Consider the following 13,885-nt stretch of genomic DNA (forward strand, 5'->3'; position numbering starts at 1 on the left):
GAAGTGGGTGGAGCTTCCCCTTTTATATCTGAAGGTCCAGGTTAGGAATATCTCCCACAAGTTCACTACCTAGTGGTCATTGTTCTCACAGTGTACAACTTAGGTCAGATTATACATGGGTTACAATGCTGGTTGAATACATGACACTTAGTACAAATAGTTACTTTGATAAATTAAATGAGTGATATGCATCTATAAAGCAGAGTATGATTTTTGGTAAACCTTCAAACAATGTCAGAGAACGTGTGCCAATTAGTTTACTAATGTTTATTGTCCATTCGATTGAATTCTTTTTCCTTCTTTAAAAATTCGCTAAACCGGATAGTTGATTTACAATTTTTTGGTGATATTTTAAGTTATTTCTATAGGTAAAATTTACACAAAAGCAGAGCAAATTGCATGGTATTCCCTTCACAATTTTGCAGAGCCGCCACCACTTTTTATGTCTGTAGAAATATTCTGCTGGAACTGGCTTGTGCCCGCATTATTTCTGCAGAGTATTGACGGGAAAATGCTCACTGTCCGAAATCTCATCCTTCCACCGGACTTGCCCCCTCATCAGAAGGAAAATCTGCATACAATAGCAGTGAATCAAGTTGAAGGTTACGAGTTTAATGTAGAAATTATACTTCTGTTGACACTTTTGCAATTAATTGGCCAATTTTCAGACTCTTCTTCTGATCTGCGGTCAACTGCCTGGCACATAGCTCCATGGTTACCAGGGAAATTAGAGAATAATTTGTTATATTTCAACGTAGATTTCCCCATAGGGATTCTCTTTTATACCATTTTCATAGAAGAGCAAGAGGAGGATTGTAGGGAAGTTCAATTGATAAGGCATTACAGGACAAGGTTCAGTCCCTGTGGACATTAGCAGCAAATGTTACAGTGGGATTGCTTCTTCCATAATCTGCATCTGGAGATTTGCTTATAAGGGGTTGCAATTCACCAAATAAGCAGTTGCTGTTGTCAGTCTTGCAGCCATTTGGACTGCATTTACAGTCCTTGTGAAAGCAACCACTGTGGAATCAGAGCCCAACCTGGAGAGGACAATCTTGCACTGCTTCTGTTCAACACCCCATATAGTGTAAATCCAATGTGGTTTCACTCTGTTTGCTAAATGATCAGGGGAAAGAGAGCTCTGGCCATGGATGCAGCCAGGCACAGAAGTCTCTCTTCAGCAGGTCAGTTAAAATTCTTGCCAAGCGGGAGCCAAGCATAACATGGGTTCTATCTGGCTAGAACCCAAACAACAGCTACTGGTCTCAGATGTGTTAATGCACTCTTTATTTTAAAAAAAATCACAGAATGAGAAAAGTAATAAAAGAATGAGGAGGGATTTCTTTTAAACTTTCTTTTAGATCACTTTGTTTTTTGATACTCTTAAAGTAATATGTATGGAAATTTGTGTATATATTTGCATTTAATAACATCAATTGCAATTTGATGAAGTATTGGCTAATTAAATATCTCTGTCCTCACTCAAAGTAATTGGATAAAATTAAAATAGGAAAAGTGACCACTAGTATTTGCATCCTGAAATTATTTGTCTGTTACCCTGTATTACTATATTTTAAAAGTCACAATAATATAATATTTGTTTGCTTTCTCCCCAGGTTATTACCCTGGAAGGATGGGTGGACATCATGTATTATGTTATGGATGCACATTCTTTTTACAATTTTATATATTTTATATTGCTTATAATAGTAAGTATGTGTGATTTAAGAGTTTAAAAGTCACTTGCTTTAATGGTGAATATTTGCATATCATACCTTTTCCAAAACATTACTTAACAGGATGAGCTTTCAGAGTAGAACATGTCTATGGGCTAGAAACTTTAGATGATTTTTATTGCATGTTAGTACAACATTTTTTTAAAGTATTGTTCAGTTTATTTTAAAGGATTAGTTGGAAGTTTTATTGGATGCATAAATTATTGTGACCAATATAAAATGGTAGATTATGGATAGAAATATATTTTAAGAATATAGAACCATAGAAACTTACAGCACAGAAGGAGGCCATTCGGCTCGTCGTTCCTGTGCTGGCTCTCTGAAAAAACAATTGAGCTTAGTCCCACATCTTCGCCTTTTGTCTGTAACCCTGTAAGTTCCAACTAATATGTATATTAACAGTCCTTTAAAAATAGTACTTTTTAAATGTTTTACTAACATGCAAGTACCTGACCAAAAAAATCCAAAATTTAAAACTCATTAGTTAATGAAACTAACAACAGTTCAATTTGCACTGCAACAATGTGGCCACATTGTATAAAAGTTACTTTACAAGTCCATGCAACTAACAGGGAGCCTCGTACCCAGAAGCACGTATCATAATTTCAGGCTTACACTGCCAACAATTTTCCAAACATGTATTTTAATGGTTGAAAAATTGTTAGTAGTGTGCGTAATTTTTTATGTGCTCACAGTGCACAAAGCTCCCCTTCAGTAGTGCACGCTAGTAAAATTGCCTTCATATCCCCCAGTTTCAGGGATGCCTCTGAGGCACTAAAGACCAGTTCCATATGTCATGCATGGGTGGCACTCAGCTAAGATTGTGTCCATGTGCTAGAAGCATACAGAAATGTATTTGCATCATTCTCTATAACAATTCATAGGAGATGAATAGCTGTTCCAGCTAGTGTTAGGTGAACATAGGAATTTATTTGCACCAATAGCTTCATAGAAACTGAAATTTTAAATGAAAACCAGAGTAACACGATATCTGGAGCTCCCAAGTCAGTAGCCTGAATAATGAGAAAAGTATAAAGGGGAAAATAACTCGTAACTCAGTTTGAAACCACTGTATACTACAACTCAGAGGTAAATGCATTTATTTTGTTGAAAGCCAAAATGAGAACAGCCAACATAATTAAAATTACACATTTTGTGAACTGATTTACAAAATATTTCCTCTAGTTGCTTATGTCATTGAGAGCAATTTCTCAGATGCAAATTCAATTACAGTGCCATTTTTTAACTTCCAGAAAATAATTTGTTGAATATGCTAAGTAACAAATTATTATGAATTAATACATGTTCAATTCAATTCCACAAGTGTTAAACTTTGTATTATTTAAAGAGATCTTTATTTGTATAATGTATTTAACTGTAGAGACTAAGACTTCCTTTTTGCTGTGATAGTTATAATAATAATTAGTTTTAGGTGTTTAATATAAAAAATATTTTTAGAATTGGTGCTACCCTGTATTGTTCTTTGACTCTGCAATAATCGAACTCTAAAAACAATGGCTCGGATTTTGCGGTCAGCGGCAAACGAACGGCGCTTGCTGTTCATTGCACTAATAGCTGTCCACAGACTTTAGTGGGCTTTTGCACTGTCAATTATGGTAATTAGAAATCCATTTCTGTGCGGTGCCCTCTCCAAGAGCTCTTGGACCAGGATGAGGAGGGAAAGCAACAGCATGTCTCTTCAACCGATCACATTGAAGAATCCTTACTGAGACACGCAGGCCTGGATATTAACAGGGACTGATTGTGAAAGTGGGTGGGGATGGGGGTGGAGCAAAGTTTCAGCAGGTCCGGATTTCACCGCATGCTGTAGAGTTTTAACTCCACACCATATGACTTTTCTCCTTGTCAGGTTCCCTGCCAGGAAGTCAGCCTGATTGAAAGGCTTGGCTTCCAGTCAGGCAAGGAGGACTCCGGAGCAAGCCGCGGTTAAATCAGAATACTGATGTGAGGCACCACTGAGATATTTAGTTCCCCTTGAGTGTGAGATGAGTTCCATTGTTAATGTTTTGATTGCAACAAAATAAAATGAGTTAATGAACACTGAGCATGAAGTCTCAAGATTGCCACCGTAGAGGTTGAACATTTTTGCTGTCTTTGTGAATTTAAAACTGATTTTGTGTATTTATGTCTTAAAAACATGTCTTTAGGTTGGTTCATTCTTCATGATTAACCTGTGCCTGGTTGTCATAGCAACTCAGTTTTCAGAAACAAAGCAACGCGAGAACCAGTTAATGCAGGAGCAGCGAGCCCGCTTTCTTTCAAATGATAGCACAATTGCCAGTTTCTCTGAGCCAGGAAGCTGCTATGAAGAGCTCCTTAAGTACATTTGCCACCTTTTTAGGAAAGTGAAGCGACGAACTTTGCGCCTTTACAACATCTGGCAGAATAAACGACGCAAGAAGGTCACCCCAAACAGCTCAAATGGACAGGAGAGGAAATGGCGGAATAAGGGACGTGTAAGGTCAATTCATCATTTAATTCACCACCATCACCACCATCATCACCATCATTATCATATCAGCAATGGTAATTCAAGGGCACAGCGGGGCAGTCCAGAACTTTGTGATATGGAGATGAAATCATTGCGAGCTGGCAGTAAGCTCATGCTTCCTTCATCTGCACTAAACCATCAGAGTCCTTCGTCAGGTGCCGAGTCAGTTCATAGTATTTACCATGCCGACTGCCACTTTGAAGGCCCACAAATGACATGCAAGTCTTCCACTGCAGCTAATGTTAAACTAATGGCTGGCCTTACACATCATGGGGGCATGAACTATCCAACAATAGTTCCATCTGTGACTAGTAGAAGCAGCTCCACACCAAAACCAAAAGGCAAGAGAAGCAGTAATACACCCATCACTATGGGCAAAGAGAGCCCTAACATGAACTTGGCAGATTCCTATGGCAAACTGCACCATTTTGTGGGAGAGCATGGTAAGAATTGTCACTGTTATTTGCAGTAGTCACTTCAAAATTAGTTCTTATGGCTGAAAAGCTCCATGAGGAAGCAACTCAATTTTACAAATGCATTGATGTTTAAAACCCATTAAGCAAGATAAATGAGAAGATTAAGAATAATGGATACTTGCGATTGATTACCCGGCAGTAAACTCCTTGAGGAGTTCTGATGTGATGAATTGCAAGAGCAAACCTCAAGTTGCTCACGGCAATTATAGATGAGACTATAGCTTTGAAAACAATTGATTATTTGTATTACTGTTCATATCCAATAATTTGTTACAGTATATAACATTTTGGTTTTATTGAATTTGGATTAGTCCATCTTTTGCTCGGTACAGGTTTAGTCGCAGATATGCGTGACCAGTGTGCTTCACATAATTTATATATGATAATGTCTATATTGAAGGATTAATAATCAAAGCTCTAATCATTATAATTTTATTAAGTGATCAACAATTTGCAACAATATGGTCACTGTACTTCAATGGTTTCCATTCTATTTTGCTCCCCATTAAAGTTCTCAGCCTTGTCTGCTCAACTAGCTATGGATACTGGTACCACTAAGTCTGACAATCATTTTCACCTTGATAATCTCTAAGTGAACAAAAGAATCTACCTACAACATACAAAATGTCCAAAACTAGTGCTTGTGTATCAAATATTTTTTATAAAGCAAAATCATTGCATTTAGCAATTTAGAATATCACTCCAACCGGTTTGACCTGAAAAAACAAGGAACTTGGATGATTACATTTACTCAATCTCCCTTCATGCAGCTTGTGGCTGTCATTTTACTGAGGGTTGGTCTTCAGCCCCGAATAGAACTAGCGTCCTTTGATGCAACTCGTGCAGCTGGAACTTCAAATGAAGTAGAGTTGCCCACTTGCCTCCGCTGTATCATTACGTAGGATATATGACACAGAAACAGGCCATTTGGCCCAACCAGTTCATGCCAGTGTTTATGCTCCACTCAAGCCTCCTCCCATCTTTCCTAATCTAAATCTATCAGCATAACCGTCTATTCCCTTCTCCCTCATATACTTGTCTAGCCTCCCCAAATTCTCCACTTTTTAAGTGCCACCACAACTTCATCATTAAGAGCTAGCTGCCACCTTAGCAGATTTTTCAAATGCCAGCCACTGTGCAACAAGCCAACCTATCTGGGCAAGATTTTCCTGTGCCTGTAGCCTACTCAAATTAGGATAGAAACATAGAAACATATAAAATAGGTGCAGGAGTAGGCATTCGGCCCTTCTAGCCTGCACCGTCATTCAATGAGTTCATGGCTGAACATGCAACTTCAGTACCCCATTCCTGCTTTCTCGCCATACCTCTTGATCCCCCCTAGTATTAAGGACTAGATCTAACTCCTTTTTGAATATATTTAGTGATTTGGCCTCAACAACTTGCTGTGATAGAGAATTCCACAGGTTCACCACTCTCTGGGTGAAGAAGTTTCTCCTCATCTCGGTCCTAAATGGCTTACCACTTATCCTTAGACTGTGACCCCTGGTTCTGGACTTCCCCAACATTGGGAACATTCTTCCTACATCTAACCTGTCTAAACCCATCAGAATTTTAAATGTTTCTATGAGATCCCCTCTCATTCTTCTGAACTCCAGTGAATACAAGCCCAGTTGATCCAGTCTTTCTTGATATGTCAGTCTCGCCATACCGGGAATCAGTCTGGTGAACCTTCGCTGCACTCCCTCAATAGCAAGAATGTCCTTCCTCAAGTTAGGAGACCAAAACTGTACATAATACTCCAGGTGTGGCCTCACCAAGGCCCTGTACAACTGTAGTAACACCTCCCTGCCCCTGTACTCAAATCCCCTTGCTATGAAGGCCAACATGCCATTTGCTTTCTTAACCGCCTGCTGTACCTGCATGCCAACCTTCAGGATGAGGGGCTCATGTTGAAAGATTAGGTCAGGCATTCCCTCTGTGAACATTCAGAAACACTGGTGAGCCAGCACAGTAGGTCAGCTCAACTCCATTTTTCCCATTGTCGGAAAATCAGAACTGTATGTTCTCTGTAAGGCTCACCATACCTTTGGTATCTTTTTGGCAGTGGATTTTAAACAAACATGCCAAGATTTCACATTTAGATTCAAAACTGAACTTAATCGAAGTCCCCCATTTATTCCCAAAAACTGCACTCAATAGTCTTACAAGCAAATCCAATTAACAAGCTATTTTACAAAGCACCGTGGGTTTTTGCTTTAGAATTTACTTTTTCCCAATAATAGAGTTTTCTAATATTTTTTCGAGCAACTGTACGTGGGAACTACTATTGGTTAATGCATGCCTCCAACTTCAGTCTCACTACAACTTTTGTGTATTGAACAAATTGCTATCTTGCTTCAGGCTGTTGGTAAACACAACGGAAGTCATTTATGCCATATTTCCAGCATCCAAAAGAACATACCAGGCCAACATTTGGGACCTATTTTTAAATCAAGCCTAGTATAAAATAATTCTGTAGTGTTTTAATAGACTTGAAAATACACAGATCAAGATTCATTTCTGACCAAGATTTGCACGTACTAATCTAATGTCATAGAAAATGAAATGGAAAGTAAATAAAAGTTGAAAAGAAAAATAGAAACAGTGAAAAGATGAAGAAAAAGACAAAACTATATTGGAGAAAAAAGGCATAAGAAGTAAGAGACTTGACCAGTTGTTAAGAACCAATATCAGGGAAATAATTTTAAGCTTAGCTCCCGGAAGTAAACCACTTTAACTTTGCTATTGCCCAGATTTGTAGTTACAATTTATATATGGAACCAATTAGTTGTCTTTTGAACATCCCACTGGAAGCAATTTAGGATGAATGCACAAATTGCTACGTCAATCTTAAATATGTTGCCAAGAGGTGTCATGGTCTCTAGTGGATGAAATTAAAGCTCCATTCAAGTTATATTGTCTTCCTGTTAAACATTGGTTAGGCCATCACCGTGACTTCAGATTATTGACTTTTTCCACTGTCCCATGATATGGTGCTTCTGGATTACTATCACAAGGTGTGAACATTTTAAAATGAGAGAATTTGGGGGAAAGAATTTCTCTGTACACTGGCCTAGAAATTCGGTAGGACTGTAGGCGCATGTAAAAGTCATGTTGCTTGCTACTTTGCATGATTATAGCTTTCAGATGAGCACTGAACGGGTTACTAAGTGGTTGAACACTCAGCAGGGGGTCCAAGTTCGTGCAACACTAGCTCCAATTAAAGCTAGGCTGCACAACTTAAAAGCAGTCTGCACCTCTTAAAGGGGAGGTGCCTTCTGCCAGCAATAGCTGTTGGAAGTGCTTGTGGAGGCTACTGTCAAGAAAAAAAAAAAGAGTGAGTAATGGCTCAACAGGTCAGAGAGAGGGCGCCAAGATTCTCTGATGCGGTACTGGAATCCAGCTCCAGCCTTGTACAGGGCTTTGGGAAGAGCTTGGAGTTCATTATCCCATGATGAACAATTGTCTACATAACATTCAATGGGTGTACTATCTTCAGTACTCCCATTGTACAGGAAGTCACTCAAAGATATTTGGCAAATAGAATCCCATATCCACTGTCTCCACACGAGTGAGTGTTTCAACAGCCTCAGTACTTTTAATAACACTTTTTATTTTCTTAACTTCACAAGCTAAAGAACAACATTTCCCATCCTCAACCATAAGAAACACTATGACACACAACCATAAGTTGCACTAGAATACCCATCAGGAAGATTAGCATGTGGAGCATCGCTAAAGATAACTAGCTTCATGTTCTTTGGGTCACCCAAGGATGGGAACTTAAGTATGCATTTGTCCAGGTTTAATTTTCATAATGTTTTGTTTGCCCTTAAAACATTCTCTACTATGGGGTGTTTCATTGAAGTACTTAACGCCAACACATTTAAAAATAGCAGCTGGTCTAATCTGAGTTCACAACCAGTTCAACTAACCAATCAGTCTTCGCAATTACTCTGCCACTTCTTTAGATATAGCATCACCTTCTGTGATGACCTAGTATGATTAGCCGGGATGGGAATAACACTCACTAAAATAGGACTGTTGATTTTAAGTTATACCAGGCCCACTTTGCTTAATATCTAAGCCAATTTATTAAAAAGCCCCAAAGGCCTGACTCTCAATTTTGAATTCAACTCTAATCTTATAAATGACGAATTTAACAAATTCAGCAGTACCACCCCATGATGTCAGCATGCATCATGAAGATGCTGGAAAGTTTTCTTTTATGATACCAATAAAACATTACGGGATCTGATTTGGTTGCACACAACTTATTTTCAGAAATCCAGATCTCACCAAAAGATTCCATGCCCTGGAAGCATCATTCAGGCCTTGGATGCATTTGTTTAATTTTTGTAGCTTTTTTTCCACATCTGCTGCCTGTTTAGGTGGTTTCAGAAACCTTGGCCAGAATCTTACGAGTCCTGCGAGTTTGGAGGTGGGCCTGCTGTCAAAATGGCTGTGATTGACGTTCTGAACCCACCTTCTTAAAAGTTTCCAAAGTGCCGGGTCTGGCTGCGGTTCACAGATCCGGCACCAAGCAGCGGGCCAGCTAATTAGCGTCATTAAGAGGTAGTTTAGAGGTGTTTAAAAAGAATACAATTTTTCCAAGTTTTTCAGCAGCTTCCTGTCACTCGGGCTTCACGCCCAGTAAATGTGACTTCTTTGCTTTGACTAGTTGACAATTGCTGAAGTGGTATAAAAGTTACCATTTCACATCTGTTCACTTTCCAGTCTCAGAGCCTGAAGCCTTCAAAATTTGGAAGACACTTTTGAGCTGTGGAAGTGTCTGCAGTGAACTCTATCCACTGTCACCTCCTTGGAGCAACCTCTCTCACCGTTGACAGATCGCTTCTTTCATCTCAACTTCAGCTGCCATCTATTCCAACAGCATCGGTGCCCTTGCGAAATTTTCACCTTGGTCCTCAGAATTCCACCACAATCAGCCCCAACCCCATCACTAAACACACCAGCATAACCAACAACAACACAAATCTTCTCCGCAATCACCTGATCTGCACAGGGCACAGGGCATCAGCACCTGATCACATTGATGTCCGGAATGCCAGGGATGGCCTCACTATGGCTACATTTACTTCATTTGATGCTGTGCACTCTGGCTGCCACATGATGCGCCAGGTTGGCACCACCCCACACCAGCACCATAAAGCATCGCTGCAGTGACCAAACCATTCCTTTCACACTCATGACCATTACGGGGGGGTACCTTTATGTCTCACCATTCACTACAACTCACTAAGCCACTTCCAAAGATTCAAGCTGAAAGACCCAAGTGCCTACCCTTGTGTGTTAGTTGATATGATTGGACAAGGATGAGGGTGAGTGCGCGGTGTGCCTAGTGAGATGGGGATTTGATAATATAGATAGAGAAAGGGATGGATGGAGGTGCAAGGTAAGTTTATGTAAGTAAGGATGTTCAGAGTAGGGTAGGGAAGATATAGTGATGGGGATGTGATGAGTGGCACAGCAGATGAGGTTGAGTGCGGCTTTGCTGTAATATTTCATGATCTACTGAGATCATTGAAAGGTTTGCGCCACTGCAGCCAGCTCCTCCTGATGACATCCCTGCTTGTGCCCTCCTGTACAATGTGCAACCAGGCTGCGTTGGTGTCCTGGGGAGGTCTCTTCCATCCAATGGCAGGAAAGCGAAGCGACCAAACAACAGGCACTACAGAATCGAATTTCTAGGCGACTGTCTATTAAAATCTCATACCTGTTCTTTATAAACGGGTTCACAATTTTGTCATGAAATTGCACAAAGTAAATCTTCCCCTTTTATTATAGTGTTTACTTTTTGAAACCTTCCTTGGAGTGGCTGTAGAAATACATGTTTTCTGTTGAGGAGAAACTTTTTGTGAGACACTGATCATGCATACAGAGAGAAATTGTAGTCTCCATTTGTTGAATGGTGGTGTGCATGGATTGAGAGAAATTTGATCCATCTGCAGATGTGTGCTGACATTTATCATTAAGTGCTACGAAAACCAGAACCTAAAATGGTCCACATTTTGCCATTTTAGTTGCTCTGCAGCCAATAAATCTAAGAAGGTCTATGTTCTCAATTTATTATGTGGCTCAATGATTGGAAGGGCTAATGACAGCCTTTGTAAACTAAACCAATGGGATATGATAGCAAATGGCATCTTTTACTGCTTTTGCCTAACATGAAGTAGTCTTTAAAAGAAGATGAAGTTATTTTGGTTTTCCATTCTGACTTTTGATTTTTACAAATTCCCCAGTGCAGTACATAGATATAATGATGTAAAAAAAAATCAGTATATTGATGTTTGTCACCATGGTTAATTTGTCTTTTCACTGAGAAGTATTTCCTCAATATTTCATCTATTTTCACTTATATTTAACTGAGCCCAAATAAAATTGTAATTTTAAATATAAAATGATTGTCTTCATATTTTTAATTCAGGAGATTTAATAATGAATCCAATATGGAAACAAATTCTAAAGGAGACTTGAATGGCTGCTATTTATATTAATTTTATTTCAGAGTTTGATTAACTTTGTGTTTCCATTTACTGTTTTGCATTGCCATACAAATGGAATCATGGTGATACTCAATCATACTTGCTCAGTTCGTAATATGAATTGGGAATGTGGCTGCTCCATAAAAATAACTGAATGGAAATAGCAATACAAGTTAAATTGTTTGTCTGTGATACGCCTGTGAAATACAAGTTGTTGTTATTGTTGTTGAACTACTACTGAGGTGTTTAATTTGTGCGCATTAAATAAATGAATACCTTATGCCACTAAACTGACAGTCTGAAGTGAATAATGGGTATATCTTTATACTGATAAGTTACAAAATAATACGAAGGAATATTGTAAGTGATGGCCACAAATTATGTAAATTCCACTGTATTTTGATAATTTTGTTTGGATGTCTTTATTGAAGGAATCTTTCGAGCTGCAAGCAAGTTGTCAGGGCTCAACATGCCATGTTCTGCACCTAGTACTCAGGCTGGTGTCTTGACTTGTGAACTTCAGAACTGCCCATATTGTGCCCATGCTTTAGAAAACCCAGCGCTAGAGCTCAGTGATTCAGAAAGTGGTGACTCTGATGCTGATGGCGTGTACGAATTTACACAAGACGTCAGGCAAGGTGACCAAAGAGATCAGATCCACAAGAACAAAAAGAAACCAAAGGAAAAAAATAAATGTATCCTGCTCTTGACATTATTCTCTGAAAAAATGAAAAAAATTGTGGAAAGTAAATATTTCAATCGTGGGATTATGATAGCCATTCTGATCAACACATTGAGCATGGGTATTGAGTACCACGAGCAGGTAAGTGTTAATAATTAATGTTTCTGTCTGTCTGGTGACTGGAATGTCTTGTAAAAGAAATGGTTTGTACCTAATGTTTTGTGACCTAGTTATGGCTTTGTACTATTTTGCTTGGCAAGCCTTGAAAGCTAATTAGACAGATGCAGTGTGCTTATTATTTGATGAAACACAATTTACATTTAAAGGTTAATTGACTTGCTGAGGTCGCTGTTCTTGACTAAAATGGAGTACCAAGATCGGAAAGCAAGTAAAATTGTCTTTTAGTGTCATGCAAACATTGTTGAGACATCATGATGTGGCATTTACAGTGGGCTGCTGGAACTAAGGTTTAAAATTGACTATTTTTGAATGCCACTGGGAGGCAGTACCGACCAGAAGCCTGATTTGCAACAAGAGAAGAATTGGAATTTGGTGGGGCCAGTAAGCTATCATGGACTTTCAGTGGCCAACTTAAAAACATGGAGAAAGACTTGGAAGTAGGCCACTTGGCTACCCAACGTACGATTTAATAAATAATGGTAAATATTATGGGAGTTGAGGAGCCGTGTGGGGAAAAAAAAAAGTTTGGTCAATAATTCTTAAATTCTGCCATAGTTACAGTAGCTTCAGCAAAATGATTTCCTAGTTTGTAATACCTGTACTTTGCAATCCATAACTCATTTGAGTTTTTGAATGATAATCAACCTTCATTACAAATTTAATATTGGTAAAACAGTCTTTATTAGGACTTCATTTTATGGAGGTTTAAGCTGCTGTTTTGATACTATAATGGCACTTGTCGAGGGACCAAGCAAAAAGTTTATGATAACAAGAAATTGTTATATTGAATTTCCACTGTAGTTTAAGTGACATGTATAGAACAGAACACAAATTAATAATTAGGCCTCTAACTTAAACACATAACTAATTAAATTCTGCCTGCTCTCTGCTGCCTTACATTTTGGTCAAAGAAACCAATTTACAATAATACATTCAGTAATAAGAATTGCCCGCACTTGTAGGACTCAAATCCATTATTAGTGCATTAGCAATTTTAACTGGATTAGCCTTTTGTCTTCAACACTTGAATTGGTACATTTACAGCAGTGCATAGACCAATAAAGGATAATGGATTAATTCTGCTGTTAAGAGATAATTTTATGGTAATTATATTTCATGGTTTGACAGTTTGTATTAAAGTATTGTACAGTGTTGCAAAGTAGGGCAGATTCATTATCTTTCAGATTCTATGGTTGAGCTGGGAAAATCCCCGAGCATACCATTCTCTCTTTGAGATATTCGTCTTGCTTCACTTGATTTCCTCTTACTGTCCTCTTCCTTTGATGTAATGTCTAGTGTAGTGTAACTTAAGTTAATTTTATTCAGAATGTGAACAAAAATTATTTTTTTGATATAGTGTGTTCTGTTTCAGCCTGTGGGTTTGAGAGTTTGAATGAACACTAAGTTTGAGTTCCACTTCAATACTATTCTTTAAAATTCTGATTTACAATATGTCCAAGCCACAAAATTTTCCTTTGCCTACAATGAGGACTTTGTTTATAAATTTATCAAGACATTTCAAAGAAAGAGGAAAATGAAAGATTTTGGAAGAATATACATTTATTTCACATCTTTTGTGCCCCGTATGTCTGGTATAATATGCTCTCCTTTGACTTATTTGATTACAAAATTCATAAACCTGATGATAGAGGTGCTTAAAATGAGCCCTATAAAAAGGAAGAGGTCCTGGGAATCTATCTTCACCAGTACAAATGCGCTCACAGCTGTTTGGTTGATCTGCATTCAGTAAGTTTGTAGTGAGCTTACAAGTTTTCAGTTCAGTTAGACAATTA

At 38.4% G+C, this 13,885-nt stretch overlaps 1 protein-coding gene across 1 annotated transcript in view; it reads left to right on the forward strand.

Annotated features, from left to right (window-relative positions):
• Window positions 1–13,885, forward strand: part of cacna1ha (calcium channel, voltage-dependent, T type, alpha 1H subunit a) — a 341,912-nt gene that overhangs the window by 117,580 nt on the left and 210,447 nt on the right. Inside the window, exons 6-8 of the mRNA XM_070901103.1 lie at window positions 1,617–1,709; window positions 3,905–4,691; window positions 11,662–12,053. Of these exons, the coding sequence (XP_070757204.1) occupies window positions 1,617–1,709; window positions 3,905–4,691; window positions 11,662–12,053 (1,272 nt within the window). The remainder of the gene's footprint in view (window positions 1–1,616; window positions 1,710–3,904; window positions 4,692–11,661; window positions 12,054–13,885) is intronic.

This window comes from Pristiophorus japonicus, chromosome 15 (genome assembly GCF_044704955.1).
Source record: "Pristiophorus japonicus isolate sPriJap1 chromosome 15, sPriJap1.hap1, whole genome shotgun sequence".
NCBI classification, from domain to species: Eukaryota; Metazoa; Chordata; class Chondrichthyes; family Pristiophoridae; genus Pristiophorus; species Pristiophorus japonicus.